The 27,995-nt window shown below is 36.8% G+C and overlaps 4 protein-coding genes across 7 annotated transcripts; 1 reads left to right on the top strand and 3 right to left on the bottom strand.

Moving 5' to 3' along the window:
- Positions 1-2: 2 nt before the first annotated feature.
- LOC116214680 (branched-chain-amino-acid aminotransferase-like protein 1) lies at positions 3-6,883 on the top strand. Of its 2 annotated transcripts, XM_031550100.1 has the most exons (21): positions 3-95; positions 248-343; positions 1,172-1,270; positions 1,592-1,663; positions 2,230-2,322; positions 2,500-2,637; positions 2,770-2,828; positions 2,918-3,083; positions 3,317-3,490; positions 3,600-3,700; positions 3,981-4,035; positions 4,208-4,294; positions 4,401-4,452; positions 4,718-4,803; positions 4,948-5,001; positions 5,217-5,300; positions 5,403-5,474; positions 5,717-5,797; positions 6,014-6,049; positions 6,273-6,437; positions 6,547-6,883. In XM_031550100.1, the coding sequence occupies exons 2-20, from the start codon at positions 254-256 to the stop codon at positions 6,399-6,401; spliced, it is 1,728 nt and encodes a 575-aa protein (XP_031405960.1). In that variant the 5' UTR covers positions 3-95; positions 248-253; the 3' UTR covers positions 6,402-6,437; positions 6,547-6,883. The 2 variants fall into 2 exon arrangements, with proteins under 2 accessions (XP_031405960.1, XP_031405961.1); XM_031550101.1 differs by having other exon boundaries at positions 20-343; positions 2,981-3,083.
- On the bottom strand, positions 6,754-9,154 carry LOC116214681 (putative F-box/LRR-repeat protein At3g18150). 2 transcript variants are annotated; one of them, XM_031550102.1, is made up of 3 exons: positions 7,806-9,153; positions 7,518-7,697; positions 6,754-7,316 (listed from the first exon to the last, which is right to left on the bottom strand). In XM_031550102.1, the coding sequence occupies exons 1-3, from the start codon at positions 9,006-9,008 to the stop codon at positions 7,110-7,112; spliced, it is 1,590 nt and encodes a 529-aa protein (XP_031405962.1). In that variant the 5' UTR covers positions 9,009-9,153; the 3' UTR covers positions 6,754-7,109. The 2 variants fall into 2 exon arrangements, with proteins under 2 accessions (XP_031405962.1, XP_031405963.1); XM_031550103.1 differs by having other exon boundaries at positions 7,174-7,369; positions 7,806-9,154.
- A 9,438-nt stretch (positions 9,155-18,592) lies between these two features.
- LOC116214867 (putative F-box/FBD/LRR-repeat protein At5g44950) lies at positions 18,593-21,167 on the bottom strand. Its single transcript, XM_031550346.1, has 3 exons — positions 19,874-21,167; positions 19,577-19,753; positions 18,593-19,368 (listed from the first exon to the last, which is right to left on the bottom strand). The coding sequence occupies exons 1-3, from the start codon at positions 21,074-21,076 to the stop codon at positions 19,156-19,158; spliced, it is 1,593 nt and encodes a 530-aa protein (XP_031406206.1). The 5' UTR covers positions 21,077-21,167; the 3' UTR covers positions 18,593-19,155.
- Positions 21,168-23,745: 2,578 nt separating this feature from the next.
- Positions 23,746-26,281, bottom strand: LOC116214708. Of its 2 annotated transcripts, XM_031550134.1 has the most exons (5): positions 26,056-26,281; positions 25,245-25,976; positions 24,735-24,815; positions 24,423-24,614; positions 23,746-24,223 (listed from the first exon to the last, which is right to left on the bottom strand). In XM_031550134.1, the coding sequence occupies exons 2-5, from the start codon at positions 25,917-25,919 to the stop codon at positions 24,011-24,013; spliced, it is 1,161 nt and encodes a 386-aa protein (XP_031405994.1). In that variant the 5' UTR covers positions 25,920-25,976; positions 26,056-26,281; the 3' UTR covers positions 23,746-24,010. The 2 variants fall into 2 exon arrangements, with proteins under 2 accessions (XP_031405994.1, XP_031405993.1); XM_031550133.1 differs by having other exon boundaries at positions 24,735-25,976; positions 26,056-26,280.
- Positions 26,282-27,995: the final 1,714 nt, after the last annotated feature.

Below are 27,995 nucleotides of genomic sequence, written 5' to 3'. Positions count from 1 at the left end.
CATTATCCGCCAGCAGTGGGCGCCGGAGAGGACGGGCGTGTCCGTAAAGCGCCGCCGCCGTCGTCAATAATTGCGACCTCTCTGGGCCCAAACAGGTCAACCCGCCTCTCTCTCTCCCCCTCTCGCTTTCTTCCCTCTCTCTCTCTCTCTAAAATCGGTGAGCTGAGTGAGAGACTTTGGAGTGAGCCCTCTGTAGCTGTCCACTGTCAGTGTCAGTGACAGAGCTCTCTTCACCACCGCTGGGCAGGGTAAGATGGCGGCCGAGCAGGGGGAGGTGGAGGTGATTCACTCATGGTCCGCCCCGCGATCGCTCAGCACCAGCCTCACGTACTCCTTCCACCAGGTCCGTACGTCGCCCTCCCTGAGATGCTCTGTGCTTATAGGTCTTCGGGCATGCTGTGCTCTTGTCCTGAAATTGAAACAGAGCCGCCATGGAAATCGGAACATGCCGATGAGGCTGGTTTTGATGATGTATTAATCTGATGAATGAGGTTGGATTTAGACTGCCGAAGGGAGTTCTGATGGAGTGTGATGCTATGAACTTTTATATATTAGTCAGATCACGTCGTAGTTAAAGAACAGCCTAAAGGAATCCTGTTTTGATATCTGTCAGCAGGGACTTATGATGATGAAGCAATATGACAGTACAAAATCTGGTCTTATCAGTTAGCACTGCAAGACCCATTTTACTTTAAGAAGTGAGAACTGAAAGATAATATTTTCGTTCTAGTTAATATTTGGATATATTATGACAACGATGCATCATTTCTCAAGTAATAAACTCAAATGCAATGGCAATATCTGGAGAATGAATGATGTGTGGCTCAGTTGAACTTGAGATCTCCCGTAAGCTCTTGCAGCCTCCAAATGGGAACATGACCATTCTCGGATTTAATGTTAGTGGACTTAGTTCAAGGGGGCGGGCTGTTTGAAGATTAGCATTGAGAATTTTGAAAAATGAGGTGGGAGCAATGAAATTATATAAGAAATATGGAGGTTTGGGGAAAAGAAGTGGGTTCGTCTATCAGCCTCCCACTGAGTAATGAAATAGACAGTTCATTTTATTCGGCCTGTTGTCTTGGCGTTCATTGTAATATAATTTGGTGTTGAGATGTTTACCTACCTTATTTCTCTATTACTAAGTTCCTGACAAAATCTGCTTTGTATCCAGAGGGATGACACTGAAGTGCTCGATGAACCACTCTACGCAACTTTCCTCCAGGTGACAGGTGCTGAGAGGCCTTACCGTGAGGATGTTTTGTCAAAAATGGTATGCCAACTGAGGCATTGTTCCAATTCTTGTTATCCATCCTTCCCTCCAGCAATAACCACATTCCATGCCATGCATATATGATGCAGAGTAATATGCTAGAATGTTTGTTGTTTTAAGGATACTGCATTGTATAAGGTGACCTGCTTATTTGCCAATGAGATATTGAATGGCTCAGCCTAATTCCGTTGAAGCATTTTTAATCAGCATATATATGAAGATATCCAAACTAGATAGGAGATGTTGGCGATGCCAGCTTTCTTGCCGTCATTTTCTTTTTTAATCTAATTCTTGAAGGTAAACTTCTGGTGTTGCTTTTAGGAAAATGATGGTGACAAAGTCGTAAAAGATGTCATATTTGGCCCAGGAAGCAAGAAGTATCGGTTTTGCAAGGTAATGAACAAGTTTTAATCATATGTATGCTAGAACCCACTGAATTACTTGTTAAACACCACTTGTGTTCATGTATTCTTGACAAGAAACTGTGAATTGGATTTTACATGAAAGCACAAGTGTAGTTTCATTTGATGCTATATGCTCTAAGTTTTTGCTCCTTTATGGTTTCAAAACTTGTTTAGTCAAAGTTAGTGATGAGTAAAATGAATGAATAGTTTGATAGGTTAATTGGGCAAGGGGTTGGGGAATGATCTATAGGACCAGTTTGATCCTATGCTGACTCTTCATAGAATTGATGAACTTATAAGCACAGGATCAATGATGCATCCTCAAATGGCATAAATAATAAACAAATGAACTTCAGGTGCTGGGGTTGAACAGTTGGTAAAAGGCCATACCAAATCTTACTTTTGCTCAATCGCATAAACAGCTCTTGACTCTATCTCCTACAATGACCATTGAGATGGCAGCCCCTGAAAGCAAAAGAATGTATACTGCATAATTATTCTGACTATTATTTTACTCTAAACAAAGTTTTACATGAACTGATTTGTTTTGTGCAGCATATGGCAAAGCAAAGGGTTCCAGGTCTGCCATCTGATTTGATGAAGAAAGGAAAACATTTCATCTTGATCCGGAATCCCCTTGACATACTGGTAAGAGATCCACAAACACAACTTATGTGGTTCCTCGTTGCCATTGGGCGATAAGGTTGATCCTTGTTTCTAAACATAAAGCTTGTAAGATTATGTTGTTATTCATTAGATGCTATCTACTGTACTCCACGCTGCTGACCTCCACTGAATCCTAGTTAATCTGATAAATTTTATCAGCCCTCCTTTGACAAGGTCGTGCCACCATCCTTTCTCGAGTTAGGTCTTGGTGAACTAGTTTCCATATACAGTGAGCTCTGCGATTTGGGTACACCTCCTCCTGTTATTGATGCAGCAGATCTGCACGAAAATCCTGAGGTTCGTGGAACTTATTCTCCTCTTCCTTTCTTGAATATCCAAGCAAATATAATCTGTATGTAACACATACAGGCCTCATGTAGGCTCTCATATTAATACTAATCATAACGATCTTTCATTAATAATATGCAGGCTACATTACAGTGTCTTTGTGAAGATCTACAGATTCCTTTTCAGTCTTCTATGCTCAAGTATGCTATTTCCCAGATTACATGGTTCCAAAAATTATTGACATTATTTTATCTCGACAATATTCTGATTCCTGTTCAGGATTGCTCAGAAACAATGATTTGCAAGCCTTTTACGTCGCATATAGGAGTTATCTAATGCAAGCATTTTCCAGATGGGAAGCTGGTCCTAAACCTATAGATGGCATTTGGGCTCCGTGGTGGTACAAAAGTGTCCATAAATCAACTGGCTTTGCCTCAGAAAGAAAGTATCCAGCAGTATGTCATTTCAGCTTTTCTATTATCATCTACACTTGATGAAAAGCAGTTCTCATTTGTTAATTTTTGCCAAAAATAAAAATCATCAGACATGCTGAATTTTCTTCCCCATGGAGCTTACAATATGGTTGGTCCAAATTGGTTGTTTATACAAATGGTACTATATTAGAGTAGATCATGTATGGTTCCAATGGATCTTTCACTAATTTTACTTGCAATGAATTTATACATAGGAATTTCCTTTCTCTCTCTACCACCTGTTGGAACAAAGTTTACCATTCTACAACTTGTTGAAGCGGCAAGTGAAACGAGTGTCATCTCTACCTCCTCCTGATCTTCCTGTACCTGCAAACGAGAAGCTACTTGCTTGGGTTGGTGATGAGATCTTACCCCGTGAAAGTGCAAAGGTTAGTTCCTCATTTTGTTTTGCTGTCCTTGAGAAAGATAAAGGCCGTCTCCCAACTATTGTTTTATAACAAAACTTTCTGTCCTCATGTTGAGCTGTTAAATGTTAAGGTTTCCGTCTTCGACTCGGTTGTCCAAGGTGGTGATTCAGTATGGGAGGGGCTTCGAATTTATGATGGGAAGGTCTTCAAGCTTGAGGAGCATTTGGATAGGTAATAATGGGAATTTAATTTTTGAAGAATTTTGTTTTTGCAAATTAACTGCTGTAGCTTTAACTTCTGACTCTTTTATTAAGATATGGCTATAGAATAGAAGGTTGTATAAAATGCTGGCTATTCCATCTCGTTTTATAACTTCATCTGAATCTTCCGAGGAACTTTTACGATTATGAATGTTGGTGGAGGATCTAATTTCCTATATTCCTAAATATTGAGCATTTCTGGCACGGATCATCATTAACCATTAAAACTATTTGCTTTGCGTCTTGGTCAGGTTGTTTGATTCTGCCAAAGCTCTGGCTTTCGAAAATGTTCCTACACGAGGAGAGGTGGGCCCAGGAAGCTGATTATAAACAGCATACACAGCATATAATTTGACACTCCCCTGACGCAGATAAAAGAATTTCATTACATATGCAATCATTTTTTTATAAAAGAATTTCATTACAAATCTCATGCAATCATTTTTGTTGTACATAATGCTGATTGCTTTCACTGCAGATCAAAGATGCCATCTTCAAAACGCTAATCAGAAATGGAATGTTCAATAATGCACACATCAGGTTATCACTGACTCGTGGCAAAAAGGTTAAAGTTCTCCCTTTTCTCAGTCAAACAAAAATAAGTCACTTTTTTCCAATCAATTGGCCTCTGTGACACATTATATTCAAACTAGTGTTTGCTGCTTCTGCAGGTCACTTCGGGGATGAGCCCTGCATTCAATCGTTATGGTTGCACATTAATTGGTAATTCTGATTTCTCTTTCTTTTGCAATGTAGCCTCGCAGTATACTAGCTCTCTGCTTTTCTAGACATGCATGAACGACCCATGTCAAAATATGTATAGAGCAGCTTAGGTCATTGTGGATTTTTGAGGAGCATGGTATCTAGTATAAACTTTCTTTTTTTTACTTTTCTCAGGATGTTATTATTATCAGTCACTTATTTTGATTAGACTAGTTCTCCTTTTGCGTTGTTATTTTCTGATGGTGATTTTATGTCCATAATGCAGTCCTTCCTGAATGGAAACCACCTGTATATGACAATACTAAAGGAATCACTCTAGTGACTGCTACAACTCGTCGCAACTCTCCAAATGTAAGTTCCAGTGCCACATATTCTTTAGAATCATTGTTAAGATCTCCAATGCTCGTGATATTTACCGCTACTTTTTCTCATGGTTGAAACTTCATCACTTTCATTGCTTATTGGGAAATTGTCTCCTGATTTTCCTGTTGCCAGAACTTGGATTCAAAGATTCATCATAACAATCTTCTCAACAACATTCTTGCCAAGGTATGGCTTCCCAAAGCATCATTGACTGTTCAACATTGAAAACAAATACCATTGGTATTTCCAAGGTTATTATTGCAATAAATTGTTGCTTTTGATCTCATCTGCATTGGTTTATGTTTGGCATAATGTTACATATTAAGTTATGAAACTCGAGGGTTTAAGCTCTCTCTAGTTTTTCCATATACCAACTTATTGCACAATGGGGAGTGGTGCAGATAGAAGGAAACAATGCAAATGCTGATGATGCAATTATGCTCGACAAAGATGGTTATGTCTCTGAAACAAATGCTACAAACATCGTAAGCTTTTTCCTTTAGAGAAGGGGAATCACTGACCTTTTGATGTTGATAGTCATGATTTTTTATCACAATGCTAAGGATTCTTGCGTTTTGTTCACTTAGTTTCTAGTGAAGAAAGGCCGTGTTTTGACACCCCATGCTGATTACTGCCTTCCTGGCATCACTCGGGCAACTGTGAGTTACATATTTCTTTCCAGTAAGACTATTTGCAATTAGCCCAAATGCTCGGGAGGAGGAAAACTCTATCTTATGCTGTTATGACTTTTGCATTTGCCCATGAAGCAACAATCTTTAATGCAACTTTGGAAGAGATATAGATGTTCACTCTGCAGAAAACTGTCTAATATGATCATGTGTCCCAACTATGTCAGTTGTAAGGAAATGCCCTATTTATGAAAGGTGTTACCGGGTTGCAGGTCATGGACCTCGTGGTGAAGGAAAACTTGATCTTAGAAGAGCGAAGAATCAGCCTGTCAGAGTTCCATACTGCAGATGAGGTTGGCATTTTTTTTCCTCCTGCTATGCAGCTACAGAAAAGGGGATTATCTGAGTTTCAACATCAGTTTAGAATTTATTCGGAGCACCGAACCATGGAAGCTTTTCATAGTAGCAAAATTCACTCTTTCCTGTGCTCTAATTAATTAATGGTTTTATATGCAACTAGTTAGCTTGTCGTGTTCATATGAGTTACATAACGAAAAATTCATATGCAGGTATGGACAACAGGGACCATGGGAGAGATCAGCCCAGTAAGTGTGCTCTTAATCGTTCTTGATTGCACTGACTTCTGTCATCATTATCAGAGTGCAAACTTATGAAATAAATAGAACGCAAGAGCTGTATTGAATTTTATTTTGATTTGTTAAACTGAATTGTGCACTACTAGATCACTAAACGTTGGTTTAGAGATTCATTAGCTTATCGAAAATGTTTAGAGCTTTAGTGGTGATGTTCCAATTCATCTGCCACCAGGTTGTCAAGATCGATGGAAGATTAGTTGGAGATGGCCAAGTGGGACCTGTAACTCGGAGATTGCAAAATGCATACAAGAACCTCACTGATGCATCAGGAGTGCCCATTCCAACATATCGCGAGGCCTAATGTGAAAGGCTACCTTCCAGTTGCTGTGGTGAAAAGGTAATCATTAATTTTTCTCCATGGTTTGTATGCATATCAAACTAGAATTTGGTCTGCTGCGAATGCTTCTTCTGGCACCTGAAATCTTGGGGAACATCTCTTACTGCAGTTTTAGGTGATCAAGACAATAATGATACTACTGCAATATGGGAACTTGTTTCATGGAATAGAACAGAACAGGAGACGAAGTGTTAGAATAAGTGATGCCACGTAAGGAAGTGCCCTCAGAAGTCGGAAAAAATTGTGAAGAGCTATTCTCTTGATGTTAGTTTCTTAAAAATAAGCATTGCGGATGATGGAATAAATACAATGCTCAGGCCCGAAACTATGCTGTTTGATATGATCATAGTAGTGACTGCAAGGACATAATACTTTCTCCTCCTTTCTAATAAATGGAAGAAGGAACTTGTTTGGGTATGGAATGAACTGAAAGAGATTTATGGATACTCTGTTTACATTCCACATTATGCTTAGTTTCACGTTGCATGGATGCATATGCATTATATGCAAAAGGAATACACAACCACATCGGCAGGATGGACTTCTTTGTTCTTCCAAGGCCAAAATTTCCTTCGTCATAATGTCCGTCCAATAACTGCAACTTCAATGAACGATTCTATGCTTAGTGTTTCCATAAAAAACAGAGCTTTTGGCATCGTCGCGTTGTCAATTTCACCACTGCAATCTAAAACGAACTTCATTGGATGCCAACAGCGTAGGCAACAGATTGAATAAGCTGTGCCAATCTAAAGGTCCACGATGTTGGATGCCCTCAACCCTGTCAATCTTCGCATCTTTGAGCTCATGTTTCCAACACTTAACCTCACATGGACAGCCCTTGGGATTCTCTTCCCGGCTTGCAAGCACCTCGCAGATGATCTGCAAGCGTACATGGGTTGCTAGTGGCTCAGGAAAAGTTTAAAGAGAGCTTTCTGCCCCCCAACCAAACGTTAGATTTATAGCAAGCGCAAAGGCTAAAAAGAAAACAGTGTGCAATACATCAAATTTGTATTAACTATATTGTCTATAATCAGCACTTTTCATGGTTAATGGAACAGAGATTAAGGCAGGAGATTGTACCTTTAGTAAAGGGTATGATAGCCTGAGAAGAATAGTTGTAGGTCGACAAGTAGAAAATAAGCAGTCCAGAATAAGAAGACAGCTCGATTGGGTTGCATCAAACACTAGTTTCAGGTGATGTACCCCAGGTGCCGATAAAGCCAATTTCTCATTCATGCCGTCTTTCATTCCCTCATCCATCTTCAAGATCATAACAATGAGTAAAAGGGCGACAACAGGAAACTATATGAACAAGCAAAATCAGTAAAACTCGACAGCAGATCAATGAGTCAAAGTGCTAGAATCTACCTCATAGAAAAGCACAGTTGATTCGAGACATCCAAATATAGCTGACCATCTAGTGAAGGATTCCCGCAACTCCTCGAAGCAGAGGGAACTAGGATCCTCAGCGAAATAATATCTGAATCCAAGTCCAACAACAGAACTGTAAGGAGGGTTCTCTGTCCATACAGAGGGCAGTGTCCTCCTGGTCTCATAGTAGAAAGACGACAACTTCGGGGCATCAATTCTTATGTCCACCAAGCCGCAGTTCTTTATTGACATCTTCTTCAGAAGTGGATTTGAAATCTTAATTCTTTGAAGTAGTCTGCATCCTTTGAGTGTCAAGCTTTCCAGCAGAGGGAATTTGGAAAGGAATTGACGTAACCAGTCATCCGTCTTGTCGAGGTTCGTGATTTCTAAGTACCTTAGACTCGAACTTACATTAACCACTAAGCCAATGTCTTTGTCGCATCCATATTCGGATTTCAAGCTAAAGCTTTCCAAGCTCGGGGATTGAATACTGACAGCATTAATCTCAGGGTCGTTACAAGATACCACCGTCACTCTCTTGAGATAATTGAGATTCGAGACTTTGAGCTCGGACAAAGGACTGCAGCTGATTACTGAAAGACCTTCGAGTAAAGGGCAGCCCCCGAGTAGTGTCCGAAACATCTGGTTGTCAATAAGAGAATATAACAAATGGAGTGACCGCAGAGAAGGCAGACTCACAGAGCTAATCCTATCAATCTTTACAGGACTATCCAATGTTAAGGATTTGATAAACTCACAAGACAAAACCTTCCCGGGAATCAAATACGGCAAAGCAGGAAGATCATCATCAAACAGGTCCATGCCATTGGAAGTGATGTTTAGGCTTAGCTCCTGAACATGATAATCTAAAGCCGTACCTAACCATCTATCAATGTGAGGAGCCATATCTAAGGTCACGATGAGTCTGAACCTCGGCATGCCATGGCGTGACCTCATTAAGGCACTGTCGACGAACCTGACGCAGGGGTCGTTGTACTCGCTCCCGCGGTAGAGAATTTCATACCTTGGTAACACAAGCCATTGTTCGAAGTCGGTGATCTGGAACGATCGCCACGTCTGTAGCCACGACTCCGACAGCGAGCTAGTCCTTGCTACTTCTTTGATGCTCGGTAAGAAGGAGAGAATGTGATGCTTCATAGGCTCGGGCAAAGTCGAAATCTTATCATCATCATCATCCATCTCCGCGGCCGGCTCCGCCTCTCCTCTCTCCTTTCCTCGCTGTGAAGTCCAGTCAACAGGTAGTGTCTCCTTTGCCTCTCCAAGTAACTCTTTTGCCTCCAGCTTCCAGATCTTAGTTCCAAATTTGCCTCCTAAATCTCAACTGCCCCCTATCTGTTGCAGTTATAAAATGTTTTGTACCATATTTGTTATATATCCCTTAGTTATTATGCCATCGAGTATTGTCGACTATCTTTTTATTTTTTTATGACTGTCAACTATTGTTGATGTGTCTTTGTTACGTGGATAAATAATTACTTAGTTGGATTATAAAAATTTAAAACTAGTCGGTTTGTCCACGAGTTGCGCAGGCTGTACATTTATATATTTGAGTTAATATTTATTTTAGAAATATAATGATAGACGGTTTCTAGTATATTAAGCTGATGTTTTATAAATTACGTTTACGTACTAATAATTGATGATAGAGAACATAGAACATGAGAATATTATTAAACTAGTCATGATCTTACATGTTGTGCTTCTAGTTGAGAGGAAGTAGACTACTCACTGCCTGAATTGTAATTTTTTTAAATTATCATCATTATATATTATTCTTTTCATTTTATAGGATTTCTAATTAATTACTTAGAAAGCTAATGTTTGGACTAATCTAATAGTGAAACACAAGGCTATCCAAAAAAAAAATCGTGAAGCGCAAGAATAAATAACAACCAGATAATAAATTTTTTTTTCTCATTTTTGGACTAGATCTACTCTTGAGGCATTATAGCATATAAAATTATTTTGGATGGACTTTAAGTTCACGTAATTTCATGTTTTGTTGGGAGACGTTCATATATGCTTGTATTATTGGATCTTTAGAAGCCATCGCTTGGAATTCCGTACCTCGAATATTTAATATTAGTAGTATTTTTTACTTTTGAGATCTTCTCTTCTGAAAATAATAGCTTCGCGATCAAAATAAGCAACTCTTTTCAGAGTAATTAGCAATAAAGATGAGAGGAGAGAAGTGAAAAGATAAAATAAAATTATAAAAGTTTCAAAAATATCATAAAGAAAGTTGTGTGAAGGAGGGAATAGAAAATATAAGAGTTCCTTCAACTTTTTTCAGCCTATAAATTTTTTTCTGTAGGTTGTGAGTCTATTGAGTCTAATACTCATTCCTCTCTTGAGGACAATAGTTCTGCCAAGGTTGTGGATTCGAAGAAGCTAGTTAAAGGTTGGCGTGAAGATGATGGAGAAGTTGAAGAAATCGGGTCAAAGTCTTAATTTGAGCAATACCTTAGTAGTCCCATTAAACCAAAAAGTGATTCATTTGATGTATTGAAGTGCTGGAATAATAAGAAATCAACCTGCAATGTACTAAGTTCTAGGGTAAAATATATCTAATTCATTTCGGTATCCAGGTAGTTTCAGAGTTGGCTTTCAGCACATCTGATCAGGTTCTTGATCAATTTCGTAGTTCACTCACTACCAAATTTGTGGAAGCTTTTATATGTGCACAAGATTAGTTGCGCTCTTCTCAACTCCAATCACTATTGAGCAACATTTGGATGATGCTGAAAAGTATGAAAATGCCAACTTTTTCTTTATTTCACAATTTTTCTTTTCATCTAATTTTCACTTACATTCTTTTAACTTTTTATTTTCATATGACTTTCTTTTTGTAAAACTCAATGGAATCACGGAAGAGATTATGGTGGATTAATGTGTGGAGCAGCCACACGGTTTATTCTTTAAGATTATGTTTGTGTTTTGCTAATTTTCTTTTTGATGTTTTGGTTGATGGACATCTTATATATTACTCTTTACTGTGTTAGATAGTATTGTGATGGATGAGACTAAGCTGTGATTAATCTAGGGATGAGACCTTTTCAATTTTGTTTATTAAGGAAAAAAATTATAGGTTCCAAAAGAGTGTCGAGAATCGGTGGTATAATACAGATTTCGAGAAGATTTCGGATCTAGGTCTCAGATGGTAGGATCCGGCTCCAAAATCTTAAAATCGCTCTCCTATATGGTAGGATTCGGTATCACAAAAAAAAAAAAGAGTATCCCAGCAAAAGTCCAACCCAAGAATTGGGATTTTTCTTATAGGGCCCCATACCTTCGATTATATCCAATTTTGCCTCCCAGAGTTTCTTTTGTATCTCAGTTTCCCCCCTTTGGTCTCATCTAAGGGAGGGTGTGGTGCGGTTCAGTTTGGATCGGTCCGAAAAGGTTTTCGAATCAACCCTGCGCTTGGTTGGGGTTTAAAATGGTTCTCACAATTTAGCTAAGCACTTAGTCCATTTTTAAATTCAGTCCGATTTAGCCAACACAAACGACTTGATTGGAGTTCAAGGTTCGATTAACCGGTTAGCTGCTTTTATAAAATAATCTTTTACAATATTATTAATGAACCTGACTGGCAGACCATTTGGTATAACGGAATAAAAACTGTTAGGTTATTTTCAAGACAAAATATTTTCGGGAACTAAAGTGTTGGCACTTGAAGTATTCAAAAACTATTTTGACAGTAAAACTCTCAATTAAATAATCCATCTTTTATTTATTATAAATTTCTAATAAAACATAATACGTACATGAACAGTTTTCTTTTTTAATCTTTTTATTCATTAAAATTTAATAAATTATATAATATTTAAATAAAATTAAACTAAACAAAATTGTGCGAGCATTATAAATGAACTGGTTTAAAATTTTAACATAAATTTAATATTTATAAGAAGGTGAATCAAGAATCCTAATATTTATATTTATATATAAAAATAGATTGAAGTGATGTAATTAATGCATAAAATTTTTAATTATATATGTAATTAATCTAATATAATATATAAAAGTTAAGAAGCGCTTATCAAACATCATCTTTTGGTTCGTGTATTTTTATTAATCACCTTTTGGATTTCTCGAAAAATTTAATTCTTCAAATAAAGTTCGTGTATTGGCAAATTTATCCTATCTTCCTAATTGATTAAATGAATTTGATTATACCTTTTAACTGGACTGTAATCAACAGATCATCTCTAATTAGTCCCAGTTATTTGTACATATTAACATGCTTTCATGAAAACTGAAAAGATATTACTCGAGAATTTTAAAAGGCATTATTCTCGAGATATAAAAAATTATCGGTACACTTTAATCGTCTTCATACTAAAATTCCTATAAAAAAATCTATTCTTCACAAATTAAGCATATAAAGTTAAATTTATCGACCACCTCTCTTTCTCCTAAGATTTCTCCATCTTTCCGGCCTTTCGGGGGCTCGGAACATTCTAGAACAATTTCTAACATGAACAGTATTTTTCTCAAATTTTTGGGACAGAATTTTACAAACGGTAATTGAAACCGAATTAGAGGAATAAACTGTCCCGAAAAATAATTAATTTTCCGGTTCAATTAACCAAACCAATATGATATTAAAATAATATTTTAAAGAAGAAATTTAAAATATATTTTTATTAAATTTCATTTATCCACATACCACAAAGCTAAAAAAAAAGTATCATATAATCATAGTTGTTCGACAGTCATCCATAGATTTAAAGAGAGGAAGTTAAAACAAATTTCCCCTAAAACCGTCATGAATATATAAACTCAGGAAGCGATAATTACCCGCCTTCTCTAATTTTGAAGGTTGTAACCGTCCTATAATCAGTTTTCGTTTTGAGATCTCAAACCGAATATTTTTCGAAACCGATTAATCATTTTGTTTTTAGTTCGTAACTGAATGGTTTTACAAGACGTTTCGGTTATTGGGTTTTTTGCATAGCCCTATCCGACCTCAATTCACATGCCCCGTCCCTCCCTCACCAATTACATGTGAATATATATATACACACACACATATATATATATGAAAGAAGGATGAAGGCGTGCTCGACTAAATGGCCTCAAAACATTCCGTTGTGGAAATGAAATTTTCTCGATTTTCTAAGTTTTTTCAAAAATAAAATTTCAAAAATTTCAAAAATATATAAATATAGATTTGTGAGACCATTATTTATTTTTTCAATCTTTTAGATTTCTTAAAAAAATACTTTTTCAAATTTTTAAATTTTTAAAAGCTATCAATATTATATATATTTGTGGGACTTATCGTTATTTTTTTTCGATTCTTAAGCTTTTTTTAAAAATGAATTCCTCTATTTTTTTCAAAGCATATAGATATGGATTTATAGTATTGGTCATTCCTTTTATTTTCGAACTTTTAAAAAATTAAAAATATTTTATGAGAAGATTTAGATAAAATAACTCATGGAATTTGCTTTTCAAAACACAATTAAATCTTATTTTCATATGTATGATGTATTATATATATTTTCTTTTAAAAAAATCAAATCATATTATATATATATAGACATGATTTGTTATCTATAATATATCCTCTGTGATACGTTATAAATAACGGAGGTATTACAAATAAATTGTAACTTATTTGGCTCTGAAAAAGATTGCTACCATTCGAGTTCTTCAATTTTTACGTATGTGCTCCAAGCTATGTTCTTCAACTTTAACTTTTTCTCACTCATAAACTTTGTAGAAATTTTGGGTTCTACAGTTTTATGTGATTAACTTAAGACACGATGTAATTTCATATGAATCTAGACAATGCTGTAACAAAAATTCATCTAGTTGTTGTCAGAATTTATCTTTTTATTTTTTATGCATAAACTTGACAATGTATGATTTCATGATTTATATTGATTTCTTTTTCAATTCTTTTCTTATTTTATTTTTGAAATTAAATAACCATTATTTTATCTTATATTTGTAATAATATATTTTTATTGACTGTAAATCACTATTTTCAACAATTTATAGCACATATTTTATATATGATAAATTCGCCAAAAAATCACATTTTATCCCGTGCAAAGTACATGCTTCACGACTAGTATCAAGGGCCCAATGAGATAGCCTCAGAAAGTTCCGTTCATGAACGAAATTTTCTCAGTTCTATGAGCATTTTTTAATAAAATAAAATATTGAATTTTTTAATATATATATATAGAGAGAGAGAAAGAGAGAGAGATTTGTAAGACCAGTTGTTATTTTTCTGATTTTTTTATTTTTTAGAAAAACGAATTTTAGTTTATTTATACAACATATAGATATAGATTTATAGACCAGTCATTATTTTCTCGGATTTTGAGATTTTTTCGAGGGCAATTTTAAAATTTTTTAAAACAACTAATACATTTATTTTTTATAGATAGGATGTTTATTTATTTTTTCTCAAAAAAGCAAATCAAATTATATTTTTATAGACAAAAATATGATGAATTATTTATATTTTATTATGTTTGATGATACGCTACACATAGTGGATGTATTACACATAAATTGATCTGAGTGAAAAATCTTGTTACCATTATATTTCTTCAATTTTTGCATGCAGACATGTATATTTTAGGTACATCCACAATTATACTTTTTGATGTAAGTTATTCAACTTTTGTTTTTTCTCACACAAAAGTTTTGTACAATTTTAGGGTTCTTCAATTTTGTGTACGAGAGTGTTAAATTTTGATAATCTTGAAGATAAAAATTCATCATGCCATGGTTGGAACTTGGAGCTTTTACTTTCAATAGTTTGTGCATAATCTTGACAATGTTGGATTTTTCAATACTTTAATTGAGTTATTTTCTTTTATGTAATTTTTTCCTATCTCATTCGTTAAACTAAATTATCAATAGTCTTATATGCATATTTATTGATTGTAAGTTACTATTTTATAAAATTATATTACATAGTTTGTGTAATAAAATTAGCAGACTAGAAAAAAAAATAATAATGTTTAATCTTGTGCAATGCATGAGCTCTATGACTAATATATATATGAAAGCAAGATAAAGATAAACCCGACTAAATGACCTCAGAATGCTCTGTTTTGGAATGAAATTTTCATTATTTTTTAGTTTTTTGAAAAATAAGATTTTGAATTTTTAAAAATATATATGTAAATTTGTGGGATGGTTCATTATTTTCTCGATTTTTTGAGTCTTCTTTATTTTTTTAATTTTAGAATTTAAAACAAATAAATATATATGTGTGGGATTGGTTGTTATTTTGTCGATTTTTTATTTTTTTAGAAAAACGAATTTAGTTTTATTTTTAGGGGTTATTACGCCATATATCACATGGTATCACTCATTTCTCAAATCTATCTCATGATTTAAAAATTACCTAGAAAGACCCATGGTTTATATCTAGTTCCAAATTTATCATAGCATTAATTTCTCTGTCAACATTTCACGGTGTTGCTGACATGGAACATAAGTGGCCCATTCTTCCCACGATGACCTTTTGCTCAAGATAGATTTGAGAAAAAAATTAAAACCATATGATAGATTTGAGAAAAATTAAAATAATGGGATAGGTTTGGAGTTCACTTATGTTTCATTGACGGACAAATTGACGGCGTGATAGATTTGAAACATGATGTAAACCATAGACCTTTTCGGGTAATTTTAAAAGTACGGGATATATGTCAGAAAACGGTAAAATCATTAGATATATGGAATAAAAATCCCTTATTTTTATAACATGTGCATATAGATCTATGGGATTGATTGTTATTTTCTCGGATTTTGAGTTTTTTTAAACGAAATTTAAATTTTTTAAAAACATATAGATATAGATATAACGTGTTATATCTAATTAAACATATATTTTTTATAGATAAAGAGATGAGGTACTATCTATGTTTTAGCGGATGTACCACACATAAACCGTGACCGATCTAACTCTAAAAAATACTACTACCATTATATTCATTAGTTTTTCTCATGCATGCAATTTGTTTTAGGTACGTCCACGGAATATTTTTTGAGGTGAGTTCTTCAATTTTTGTCACACATAAACTTTTGTAGAATTAGGGTTCAATTTTATGTATGTGGTTTAGGTGTTAAATTTTTCATGCCATGATTGAACTTTTCTTTCAATATTTCATGTATAATCTTCACAACGTTGGATTTTTCACGATTTATATTAAGTTCTCTTTTTTTATGGAATTTTTTAGATCTTATTCATGAAATTAAACTATCATTAGTTTTATTTATATATGTCTAATAATATATACGACTGATTGTAAATTACTTTTTCTAATAATTTATAACAATAAAATAATTACGTTTAATCTCGTACAATGCACAGACTCCATGACTAGTGTACATATATATATATATATACATATATGTAATGATATTTATGCATTAATCTTAAGTTTCGAAACTTTTCTTTCACCCAGTAATATTAACTTAGCACTTATTTTCGAACAATTATATATTATATATATAATATATAATTATATGATTACACGTCCGTAGTAAGGAGGTGGCGGGTAGGTTGGGTTTTCGCACCCACAGCCACTTCCTTTTTTATTTTATTTTTTGAATTTTTGAAATTTTCCCTTTTCTATAATTTCTAATTTCATAAATTCCCTCAATCTTTTTAGTGACATGTTATGCTAAGCAATCCGATCGTTAAATCAACACATTACGCCCTTCTAGTGTTTCTAAATCCAACATGAACTAATTTTCACATAATTCAGTTAACGTGTTATGCCTTTTTAGTGATTTCATATTTGACCACAATAAGGTTCCATATAATTCAATCGACGTGTTACGCCAAACAAGCTGATCATTATGTTGACGCGTTATGCATTTTTAGTATTTTAAAATTTAACACCAATAAAGTTATACATAATTTGGTCGACATGTTATGCCAATTATCCAATTGTTAGGTCGAAGCATTACGCCCTTTTAGCGTTTTCAAATTCAATCTAAATAGGGCACCACGTAAAACCGTTCACTCGTTATAGCAAATATTGTGATCGTTATAGTTGGACTATTACCAAAAAAAATACTCTTACCCAACTTTTATTTAGAAAAATTAGAAAAAATTCGTATTAGAAGCATTAAATATAAAAATTACGATATATGTATTTTTTTTTTAAATTTCAGTTTGATAGTGCGAAACCTCTTTTTATCCTTTTTTTAAAAAAATTTTTTCTTCTTTTGTCTAATATTTCTTAGACTTGCCCAACAAGATAGCCCTGTAACCTTATTGATTAACCATGTCAAATGACCCAATCATTATGTTTGGACTAGTTATGCCTTAAACAATATAATATCACATTTTTTGCCAACTTGATATAAAAGATTTTCTCATTTTTCACAATCACTACATGATTTGATACAATACATTTTACTTTATTCTCCCTATCTATTTTACATTTTCCTAAATAGTTATACATATATCTTATACTTTATTTCTCTTACAAATTTACATTCACAGCACTGACTTTTTTCGTTTATATTATATATTTCTAAGAAATTATACTAATTAAACACATACACTTTTGAATTAAGAGTAATAATTTATCTCCCTTTATTCATACGAGACGACCCAACTATGAAATTTAATCTCATTGTTATTTTATTTTTCATAAATTTATAATATGCAACATTTTCATTTTCATAAAATCCATCATTAATCCTGTATATATTTTTTGACAAAAAATAGAAACATCTCTTGAAAAATTTATCCAAATGCATATAATCCATTATATGTTTATTTATGATAGATCCCACGGATCATGCTCTAAAATTCGAATTTTATATCATGAACAATTGCTTAAAACCTACCTATCTTTATTAGGTGTTAATATCTTAACACAGATTTTCGATGCTTAATTTGAAATTCAAACAAACATATAGTTTTTTTCTAGCACTTTTTGTATCAATAATATTTTTAAAATTTTACTACTTAATTTCCACACTTGAGTAAAACTCAAATTAGACGCTGTTTCAGTTTAGAAAACAAAATCAGCACCATTTTTTGTTATTCAAACTATCTTTAGGAATAGTCCATTTTCAAAATCAAGAAGATGATAGGTGGTTTTCTTCCCTCGAAAAACTGAGAGCTTTCACCAGTTTTCTCGACTTCAAGCTTTGCTGTATAATTCAAGTGCCTCGCATTGTCTTATGTTAACCGGTTACAATGTCGACTGGAGAAGGAGCCTGAATGACTACAATGAATTCTAACACTTGTTTTATTAGGTATTTAAAATTTTAACACAGATCCTCAATGCTTAATTTAAAATCCAAACTAACACATAGTTTTTCCTAGCACTTTTTGTATTAATAATATTTTTACAATTTTACCACTTAATTTCTACACTTGACTAAAAATCAAATCAGACGCTATTTCAGTTTAGATAACAAAATCAGTACCATTTTCTGTTATTTAAACTATCTTTACGAATAGGCCATTTTCAAAACCAAGAAAATGATAGGTTGTTTTCTTCACCAGAAAACTTGAGAGCTTTCACCAGTTTTGTCGACTTCAAGTTTGATTGTGTAATTCAAGTGCCACGCATTATCTCATGTTAACCTTCTTACAATGTCGACTGGAGAAGAAACCTGAGCCCCGTTTGAATTATTAAATTAATTTTAGAATCATGATTTTTATTTTAACTCAACACACTACACAACAAAAATACACGTTTTCCAAGTCAAATTTATAATACTATCTCATTTGTCTTTTTCCACATTCAAAATCAAAATCATGATTCTAAAATTACACTAATAATTCAAACGCAACCTGAATGACTACAATGAATTCCAGACGGAGTTTCCCGTAAATCATGAGACCCGCTAGACTGAATCTACAGGAATTTCTTTCATATGGTACGTGTACAGATGCAATTTCCAGGACAATGTGAAGGAATAATCAACCACGTTGGCGGTATGGGCCTTGTTCTTCCGAGGCCAAAGTTTCTGTCATCACAGTGTCCGACCATGAACTGCAACTGCGAGGAAACACTCCATAGGGAATAGGCAAGCATGGATAATCTCGCATAGTATGATATGAATAGTCCCTTTCTCTAAATTATGTAGTATAATTGGTAAACAATGACTTATATGTAAACAGAGCACCACAAGGGTGCAAACCTAGTAAGATATGTGCATGCTTACCAACAGACAGAACAATCTTATTACCAAACTATTGGTCTCCAAAAGGACTCATCCCGCACTCCACGAAGCTGGTCATGTGCTGCATTTAGTACACTGGTCACTAAAAAGTGCATTCCATACAGGAAAGCAAGCTTCGTCCAGCATAGTCTGGTTGCTAATCCCACCACTCCGCTCGAATCCAAACTTCAATGCGCAGCAGACTGCACATAGTGCTCCAGTCTAAAGGTCCACCATGGTGGTACCCCTCAACCCATTCAATCTTTGCGTCTTTAAGTCGGTGACAAAAACAAAAAAACCCACCAGCACCAGAACAGCAATCAGGATAGTCAGGATACCCCACCTTGGCTGCGAATGCCTCGCAGATTAACTACATGGGCAAATAAGTTGCTGTTGGATCAGAACAGAAACAAGTTCAAATAAAGCATTCTTTTCCAAACCTGAGGATTATAGCCAGCATAGAAAGACTAAAAGGCAGACAGCTGATAATACGTTCATTCAGATTTGCACTAACCATATCGTCTATTATCGGCAGTTTTCATGGGTTATAGACTCGAGAAGAAGGGAAGAGATTGTACCTTTACTAAAGGATATGGCACTCTGAGAACAACACTTCTAGGTTGGCAAGTCCGAAACAAGCAATCCAGAATAAGGAAATTGATAGACTGGGATGCCTTAGACGTGAAATTCATATATTGTATCCCGGGTGCTGCTGAAGCCAAGTTCTTCTTATCTTCTTCAATCCTTTCGCCACTCTTCAAGTAGAACATAACAATAAAGAAAAAGTCACCGACTGGAAATAATGAGAACGAGTAAAAGCAGTACAACCTCAACAGCAGACCAATGTGTCAAATTGCTACAATCTGATCCTCTACCTCGCAGAGACACACGGTTGATTCAAGGCATCTAAATGTGGCAGACCATCCAGTGAGGAATTTCTGGAGCCCCTCCAACCACAGCTCAGGAGGATCCCAGCTGAAAGAAATTCTGAATCCGACGGCAGAACTATAAGGAGTATTCTCCGTCCATATGAAGGGGAGTGTCCTGTCGCCTAGACCGTAGTAGATATTGTAATAGAAAGACAACAATTTTGGGGTATCAATCCTGAGGTCCTCCAAGTGATAGCAACTCTCTATTGAGATCTTCTTCAAGAGTGGATTTGAGATCCTGATTCGTTTCAATGATCCGAATCCATCAAGCGTCAAGCTTTCTAGCAGAGGGAATTTGGAAAGGAAATGACAGAACCACTCGTCACTCTTGTGGATGCTCGTTAATTTTAAGCAAGTAAGGGTCCGACATAGTACCTCAACTACCAGACCGGCGGACTGTTCGACTGCAGCATTGTACCAAAACTCGAACCTTTCCAATCCCGGTGCTTTAATTCTTACAAACTTAAAATCAGGGAGGCCAGTACCCAACCTCGCTCTCTTGAGGTAATTGAGATTCGAGACTTCGATCTCGGACAAGGGATAGCAGCAGAATACACTAAGATCTTCAAGTACAGGGCAGCCCCCGATGAGTCTCCGAAACATCTCTTCGTTAATATTGGCAGACCACAATTGGAGCGACCGCAGAGAAGGCAGACGCACTGCGCTAATCCCATCAACCTTTATCCCCCCATCCAATGTTAAGGATTTGATGAAGTTAGCAGAGAAAACCCTTGCGGGAACAGGGCACTGATATTTGTCAAGATAATTGTGAAGGATCTCTACGATCAGCTCCTCAACACGATAGTCTAAAGCCAAATCAACCCATCTCTCGACGTGAGGAATCATGTCAAAGGTCACGTAGAGTCGCAACCGCGGCATCCCATCTCGGGACCTCGTAAGGGCGTCGTCGACTAACCTGACGAATCTCTCGCTGTACTCGTTCCCCTGCCCGGTCTTGATGATGTCGAGGATGGCCTCGCGGGGTATGATGAGCCATGGTTTGAAGTCGGTGATCTGGAACGATCGCCACGTCCGTAGCCACGACTTCGACAGCGAACTGGTCCTAGCTACTTCCTTGATGTCCGGTATGAAAGAGAGGATATGATGCTTCACATGCTCGGGCAAGCTCGAGATTCTATCGTCATCCATGTCCGCCGCCGTCTCTCCTCCGCTCGCCTTCCGGCCCAAGGCGGCGTTTTTCCGTCCCCTCCGTCCCTCCCTCGCTCCCTCCGCCTTCCGCTCTATAAACCCTTCCTTTTAGTCCCCCGTTTGTTCTGTTTCTTCATTTTTGCCGATGAACTGTTTTTTCTCTTCAATCTTGTCCCTACTTCCCTATAATTTGTTCATTTTCATCCTACCGCTTAAATTTAAATCCAAACTAACACGCGTAGAATTTTCTGAGGGACCGGAGAGAACTCCTCCTCCCCCGAAATGATGGAGATTTATGCGATACTATTGGCTTGTTTGGTTTTAGAATAATATTTTAGAATCACAATTCTAACTTAACTCTACCTACTACAAAACAAAATAACTCATACAAAGTCAAAGAGTGGGCACCTTTATACTACTTTTTTCCACAACAAAACAACATAACTTATACAAAGTCAAAGGGTGGGTCCCATTTATTCCACTCAAAATCAAAATCAAAATCTGATTTTAAAATTCTACTATGAAACCAAACGCAACCTACATATCGGTTGGTATTTTGAGGGGCTCTTAGCCCCCGCCAACTTCCCCTCTTGTTGATAGTGATACGATGAAGATATCATATTTTTGAGATTTCTATCGATTACAGGAATGAGTGTGGCTGGTAGCCAACGGCCTGCTCACTGAGTACACGGGCATCTACTAAGGCGGTCGGTGGCCTCGGAGCCTCATTGGCGGGCAGATCCCGTTTGGCCCCTCAACCAAAGACTTTGTCCAGCAGCACGCGGCGACTCTCTATGCGACGGGGCATAGGGAGAGACGCGCGCCTGTCGTTGGAGCAGTCTCCACGCGTCTCCGTATGTGAAACTTAGCAGCCATACATGATGTAAGATTGTTGTCCGGTAATACTATCGCAACGATCGACACAAGGCAGGGACACCGCTGAGCCCGTAGTCACACTGTCAGAGGCTATGGAGCAACAATCATCAGGAGGTGGAGACTTTCTCGGGTGGAGATCATTTCTCTTTGGTGGAAGGGTGTGTCGTCTGGCAGATCTAGAGATATATCAATAGGCGCCTGTTATGGGTGGCGGAAGAGCTTGAGGGGAATGGATGGATGCTCATGGAGTGAAACTTTTGCACCTCTATGAGTCAGGTGAGGGTAACATTTTGGTGGCATGGCGGGCAATCGAAGGCCACAATTTTGAAGCGAACACGAACACACATATGTCACCCTAAGTAGGCACAATTCGAGTCCCTACATGCGTCTAAATTGCTCCACATTTTTGTTTTATATAGAAGTATAGATATATAATATCAAAAAATTGTTATTTCTTATATCTATTTATTTATTAATGACTATAAGATCTAAAGGTAATGTGTTTGGTGCTTTTACAGGTCTGTGAAGAATAAATTCCAAGAGTAGGAGAAGATCTCCCCAACCTAAATTTTGAAAAAAAAAAAACGAAGTATCGTACATCCTTGAATGAATATATAGTATTTATGATTTTAAATTTCTTTTGATTTTTATAGATAAATGTTAGGAGAAATATTTTTCTTGGAGTAATTGATCCGACCATAATAACCAGATTGTTTATCTTGACGGGACAATCAGATTACCGGCTGGCTTGGTTCAGGCGAATTTAATACATAAATAAAGAGGTTGAAAACGTGAAAATTTACAATGAGAATTAAAAGAAAATGAAGAAGTCATGAGGGCATTAATCAAACAAGAAAAATTGGATCTTTTGTCTCGACAGGTTGACCGGATTATCTACTACTTTTGTTGATCAAATTTAAATATACTTAAAAAGAGGAAATAAAAAAAGTGAATTTAATTAAAATTGTATAAAAGTTAAAAAGGAAAAAGAAAAAGAAAATCTTTAGGATGCCGGGTAACTCCATGAGGTAAGTAATGTACAATTTTTAGATATTTGATAAGGCAATTTATCTAGATTTCTTGAAATGTAGGAGATAGTCGTACTCGACACCTACTAGGGATAGTATGTGCGTGATGGAATGACGATAAGAGGTTATAAAAGAGAAAAGATATTATAGATAAGTAAGCAGTAATCATGAATACTACTAAAATTAGGGGGAAGAAAAAGCTTTTGATCCTTAACTTTTAGCTCTTTTACCATTTTCGTTCTAAATTTTATTAACGAAGGTGACACGTGACAAAGTGACAATGATATGAATTTTTTCCGAATGTCACTTTCTAGTCTCAATAGAGAGACAGTAGAAGTGGGGTGAGAGTGTCCCACTGGCCACCACCCTCCGACCAAGGTAGTCGGCAGGGTTAGACCACGTTGATGACCTCCAAGCAGGAGGTGGTTGAGGGGCGATGACACCCCAATTCCAAATCCTCCCCAGTTTGAGAGATCGCCTCTCTAGCTGGGGGGGAAATCCAAAGGTGAGGCGTCTCCATCGTCTAACACACTCCCAAAAGTGATGGCTGGCAGCGATGCCCCCACCCTCAATTTTCTTCGATTTGAGAGATCGTATTACAATCATGCAATTTTCAAGAACAATGTGAAGGAAAATTCAACCACGTTGGGGTATGGACTTCTTCGTTCATCCAAGACCAAAATTTCCTTCATCACAATGTCCATCCATGAACTGCAACCACGAGGAACCACTCCATAGGGAAGGGCAAAGCATGGGTAATATTGCTTAGTGTGAATACTCCTTTTTTCTAAATATATAGTAATAAAAGGTAAACAATAACTTAATATTCAACTCAACAAGGGTGCAAACCTGGTCAGATAGGATATAGGTGCATAAGCACCAAACCAGACACAGCCATAACTACTTGTTTCCAATTAAAAGGACTCATCCTGCACTCTACGAAGCTGCTTATGTTCTGCATTTATTACACAGCTCACTAAAAAGTGTATTCCGTACAGGAAAACATGGATCGTCCAGCAGTGTCCCGTTGCTAATCCCACCACTGCAATCTAATCCGAACTTCAACGGGCAGCAGACTGCACAAGGTGCTCCAGTCTAAAGGTCTACCATCGTGGGTACCCTCAAACCGGTCAATCTTCGCGTCTTTAAGCCCGTGACAAAAACACGAAGACCCCCCAGCACTGGAACAGCAGTCAGGATAGTCAGGATCCTCCTCCTTGCGCACAAATGCCTTGCAGATTAACTACATGGATAATTAAGTAGCAGGTGGATCAGAAACAAGTTCAAAGAAATCATTCTTTTCCAAATCTGAGGATTATAGCCCACATGCAAAGACTAAAAGGCAAGCAGCTGACAGTACATTCAGGTTTGTATTAACCATATAGTCTATTATCAGCAGTTTTCATGGGTTATAGACCCGAGAAGATGGGAAGAGATTGTACCTCTAGTAAAGGATCTGGCACCCTGAGAATAACACTTGTAGGTCGGCAAGTATGAAACAAGCAATCCAGAATAAGGAACTTGATATCCTGGGATTGGGATGCCTCAGGAAAGAACTCGAAAATCATATATTGTATCCCAGGAGCAGATAAAGCCAATTTCTTCTTCATATCTTCGTCAATTCTCTCGCCATGCTTCAAGTAAATAAGAAATAAGGAAAAGCAGACAACAGGAAATTAATAATGAGAACAAGCGAAAGCAGTAAACCTTGGCAGCAGAGGAATGAGTCAAATTGCTACTGTCTGATCCCCTACCTGGCAGAGACACACGGTTGATTCGAGGCATCTAAATGTAGCAGACCATCCAATGAGGAATTTCTGGAGCTTCTCCAAACACTGCCCAGGAGGATCCTGATCAAAAGAAATTTCCAATCCAAAGGCACAACTATAAGGAGCATTGTCTGTCCATATGAAGGGCAGTGTCCACTGGCTTATACTGTAGTGATTCTCATAACGGAAAGACAACAATTTTGGGGTATCAATTCTGATATCCTCCAAGTGAAAGCAACTTTCTATTGAGATCTTCTTCAAGTGTGGATTAGAGATCCTGATTCGTCTCAATGATGCGAATAATAAAAGTGTCAAGCTTTCTAGCAGAGGGAATTTGGATAGTAAATGACAGAACCACTCGTCACTCTTGTTCATCCTCGCCAATTCTAAGCAAGTGACGCTCGGACTTACATCAAATACCAAACCGCCTACCCGTTCGATTGTCAATTGGTGAGAAAATTCGAACCTTTCTAATCCCGGTGCTTTAATTCTTACATTAAGATCAGGGCGGCAAGTACCCAGATTCACTCTCTTGAGGTAATTGAGATTCGAGAGTTCGATCTCGGACAAGGGATTGCAGCGGAATACAGTAAGATCTTCAACTAGAGGGCAGCCCCCGATGAGTCTCTGGAACATCTCTTCGTTAATAACGCTATTGTACAATTGGAGCGACAGCAGAGAAGGCAGATTCACGGCGCTGATCCCATCAACCTTAATCCCACTTAATGATAAGGATTTGATGAACTTAGTAGACAAAACCCTTGCGGGATCTGGAAATTGAAATTTGCCATTAACGATCCCAATGCTCAGCTCCTGAACACGATAGTCTAAAGCCAAATCCACCCATCTCCCGACGTGAGGAATCATGTCGAAGGTCACGTAGATCACGAACCGCGGCATCCCATCTCGGGACCTCATAAGGATATCGTCGACTAACCTGACGAATCTCTCGCTGTGCACGTTTCCCCGCCCGCTCTTGAAGATGTCGTCGATGGCCTCGCGTGGCATGATGAGCCATGGATGGATCTCAGTGATCTGAAACGATCGCCACGTCCGTAGCCACGACTTCGACAGCGAACTGGTCCTCGCGACTTCCTTAATGCCCGGTATCAACGAGAGAATGTGATGCTTCAAATGCTCGGGCAATCTCGAGATTATATCGTCATCCATAGCCGCGGCCGCCTCTCCTCCCCTCGCCCTCCGGCGCAGGCGGCTCCGGACGTCCCTCTAAATTAATAATTATTTTGAGCTAATTAAAAAAAAAAAAAGACAAAGCCGGGAAGGAGAGAGGGCGAGGGAGACTCACTGTGCCGAGGACCAACGCCCCAATCGCGGTTGCGAACGTCCTCTAAAGCGTTTGGCGAGAGGACTCCTCTCTCCCCATGAACTGAATCGTTCAAAATCCCAAGATTCCTATCGATTTGAGGGATGCAAGTGGTCGATGATCTCGTAGCTCAAATGGGTAAGCTGGGGTGGCCGTGCCCCCATCCGTCCTTCCCTGTCACCCCATTTTTGCTCTTTTTTTGGGGTCCGTGCCCCCATCCGTCCCTTTCTTAAAAACAAGACATATCGCTATGGCAATCCTAGAAAATTGAGCATTCAAGTTACTCTTCTTTCAACACGTGCGTTTTCAAGATTTAAATTTGTGTTCTCTTACTTATGAAATTGAAGTTAGTTTACTGCTCAACTAACATTATGAGCTTTATTTTAATTTTTCTTATTAATTTTTCTAACGAATATTAATTTTATATGACATATACTTATGGAGAAATATTTTAATGTATTGAAAGATTTTTTTTCCCTCAAAATTGCTTTTAATACTTATTCAACAATTAGTATTTTTTATTTTATAAGAAAACATTGGTCCGTTTGATTTTACAAACCAATTTTAACTCTACTCCACTTATCTTCAATTCAATAACATAATTATTAATTTTTCATTTTTCTTCAATTTTTTAATAATTCGATTCAACTTTTAATACTAAATTCCCTCAACTATTCATTACTTTTTTCACAACTCAACAACACAATCATTACTTTCTCTCAATTATTCATTATTTTTTATACTTTTTTTTTCATAATTCAACAACACAATTATTACAAACTAACTAAAATCAAAACTCAACTCTACTCAATTATAAAACTACACACAACTTAATGTTTATTCGCGAAGTGCGAGATTTTTTTTTCACATTTTAGAGTATTATAAATAATGAAGAACATGTCTTTGTAAAATTGGAATTACATTAATCAGATGCACGAGTGGAAAACCGCATACATAACAGGTGGAATACAATCCAAAGCTTCATCAGGAGCTGAAGAAATGCTTATACTAACTCGCTCATTATAAATCCGAATGGGTCCGGCAAATTACGAACCCTTCATAAAAATACAATCCTCTTATTACGAATAGAATATTTTTCGTGTTTCCTTTGAATCGTATATGATTCTCTTGTATATATTAGCTTAGTTGTATTCCTCGATTTTAGGCTAGCTTTTCTTCCTTTCTTAATTAGAGAGATTTTATTCTCTTCTCTATCAAGCATGTAAAGATATATTTTATATTTATCACGGTACTCAATTCAAAAATTGACTAATTCATCAGCTCAATCTAAATATGTTATATGGTATCAGAGCGGTGCTCCTAATACCTACCTTTCTCCCCTCCTAGTCGCCTGTCCCATAACTGAATTCCTTTGCTCACTAAGATGGCAAAGGATGACCTAAATCTGCATGCCTCTATAGCCATACCTTCGCTACCATGACCTTGAGTGCCTCATATAATCTAGGAATGCAGCTCGTTTCGTGTCTTCTCAATGGGCACAATTACATTGATCACGTGGTTCTACGCCATGCGCACACCTTTGCACGCGGGCAAAGAATAAATTTGGGTTCTTGGACAGGACGGTCGAGAAATTGGCCATGGGTGATCTATTGATGGAGCAACTAATGGCAAATCGGTAACTCCATGCTGGTGTCATGCGTGGATCTTCAACCATGAGAGAGTTTTGCAGACAACTGTGTCATGTGACTTGATTTGTCTTTTGCGACCTAAAGGGAGATCTATCACCGACTATTACTCCAAATTGAAGGGCCTTTACGATGAACTCAAGAACTTTCTCGAGGTAATTCCAACCTACACGTGTGATGTAGTAGTTCAATCTGCGGCACGACGAGAAAAGGAGAAGGTCCACCAATTTATCATGGGTCTCAATCCGGAATTCTCAACAATCCGGTCAAATATTC

Source organism: Punica granatum, chromosome 7 (genome assembly GCF_007655135.1).
Source record: "Punica granatum isolate Tunisia-2019 chromosome 7, ASM765513v2, whole genome shotgun sequence".
NCBI lineage: Eukaryota > Viridiplantae > Streptophyta > Magnoliopsida > Myrtales > Lythraceae > Punica > Punica granatum.
The sequence above is the reverse complement of the archived record's forward strand: the minus strand, read 5'-3'. Positions and strand labels throughout refer to the sequence as shown.

Coding starts and splice junctions, on each gene's coding strand:
- LOC116214680 (XM_031550100.1), top strand. CDS start 254: ATGGCGGCCGAGCAGGGGGAGGTGGAGGTGATTCACTCATGGTCCGCC. Junction 344..1,171: donor TCACGTACTCCTTCCACCAG/GTCCGTACGTCG, acceptor CTTTGTATCCAG/AGGGATGACACTGAAGTGCT. Junction 4,036..4,207: donor ATGTTCCTACACGAGGAGAG/GTGGGCCCAGGA, acceptor CTTTCACTGCAG/ATCAAAGATGCCATCTTCAA.
- LOC116214681 (XM_031550102.1), bottom strand. CDS start 9,008: ATGGATGATGATGATGATAAGATTTCGACTTTGCCCGAGCCTATGAAG. Junction 7,698..7,805: donor CAACTGTGCTTTTCTATGAG/GTAGATTCTAGC, acceptor ATGATCTTGAAG/ATGGATGAGGGAATGAAAGA. Junction 7,317..7,517: donor TATCATACCCTTTACTAAAG/GTACAATCTCCT, acceptor GTACGCTTGCAG/ATCATCTGCGAGGTGCTTGC.
- LOC116214867 (XM_031550346.1), bottom strand. CDS start 21,076: ATGGATGACGATAGAATCTCGAGCTTGCCCGAGCATGTGAAGCATCAT. Junction 19,754..19,873: donor CAACCGTGTGTCTCTGCGAG/GTAGAGGATCAG, acceptor TTCTACTTGAAG/AGTGGCGAAAGGATTGAAGA. Junction 19,369..19,576: donor TGCCATATCCTTTAGTAAAG/GTACAATCTCTT, acceptor TTGCCCATGTAG/TTAATCTGCGAGGCATTCGC.
- LOC116214708 (XM_031550133.1), bottom strand. CDS start 25,919: ATGGATGACGATATAATCTCGAGATTGCCCGAGCATTTGAAGCATCAC. Junction 24,615..24,734: donor CAACCGTGTGTCTCTGCCAG/GTAGGGGATCAG, acceptor ATTTACTTGAAG/CATGGCGAGAGAATTGACGA. Junction 24,224..24,422: donor TGCCAGATCCTTTACTAGAG/GTACAATCTCTT, acceptor TTATCCATGTAG/TTAATCTGCAAGGCATTTGT.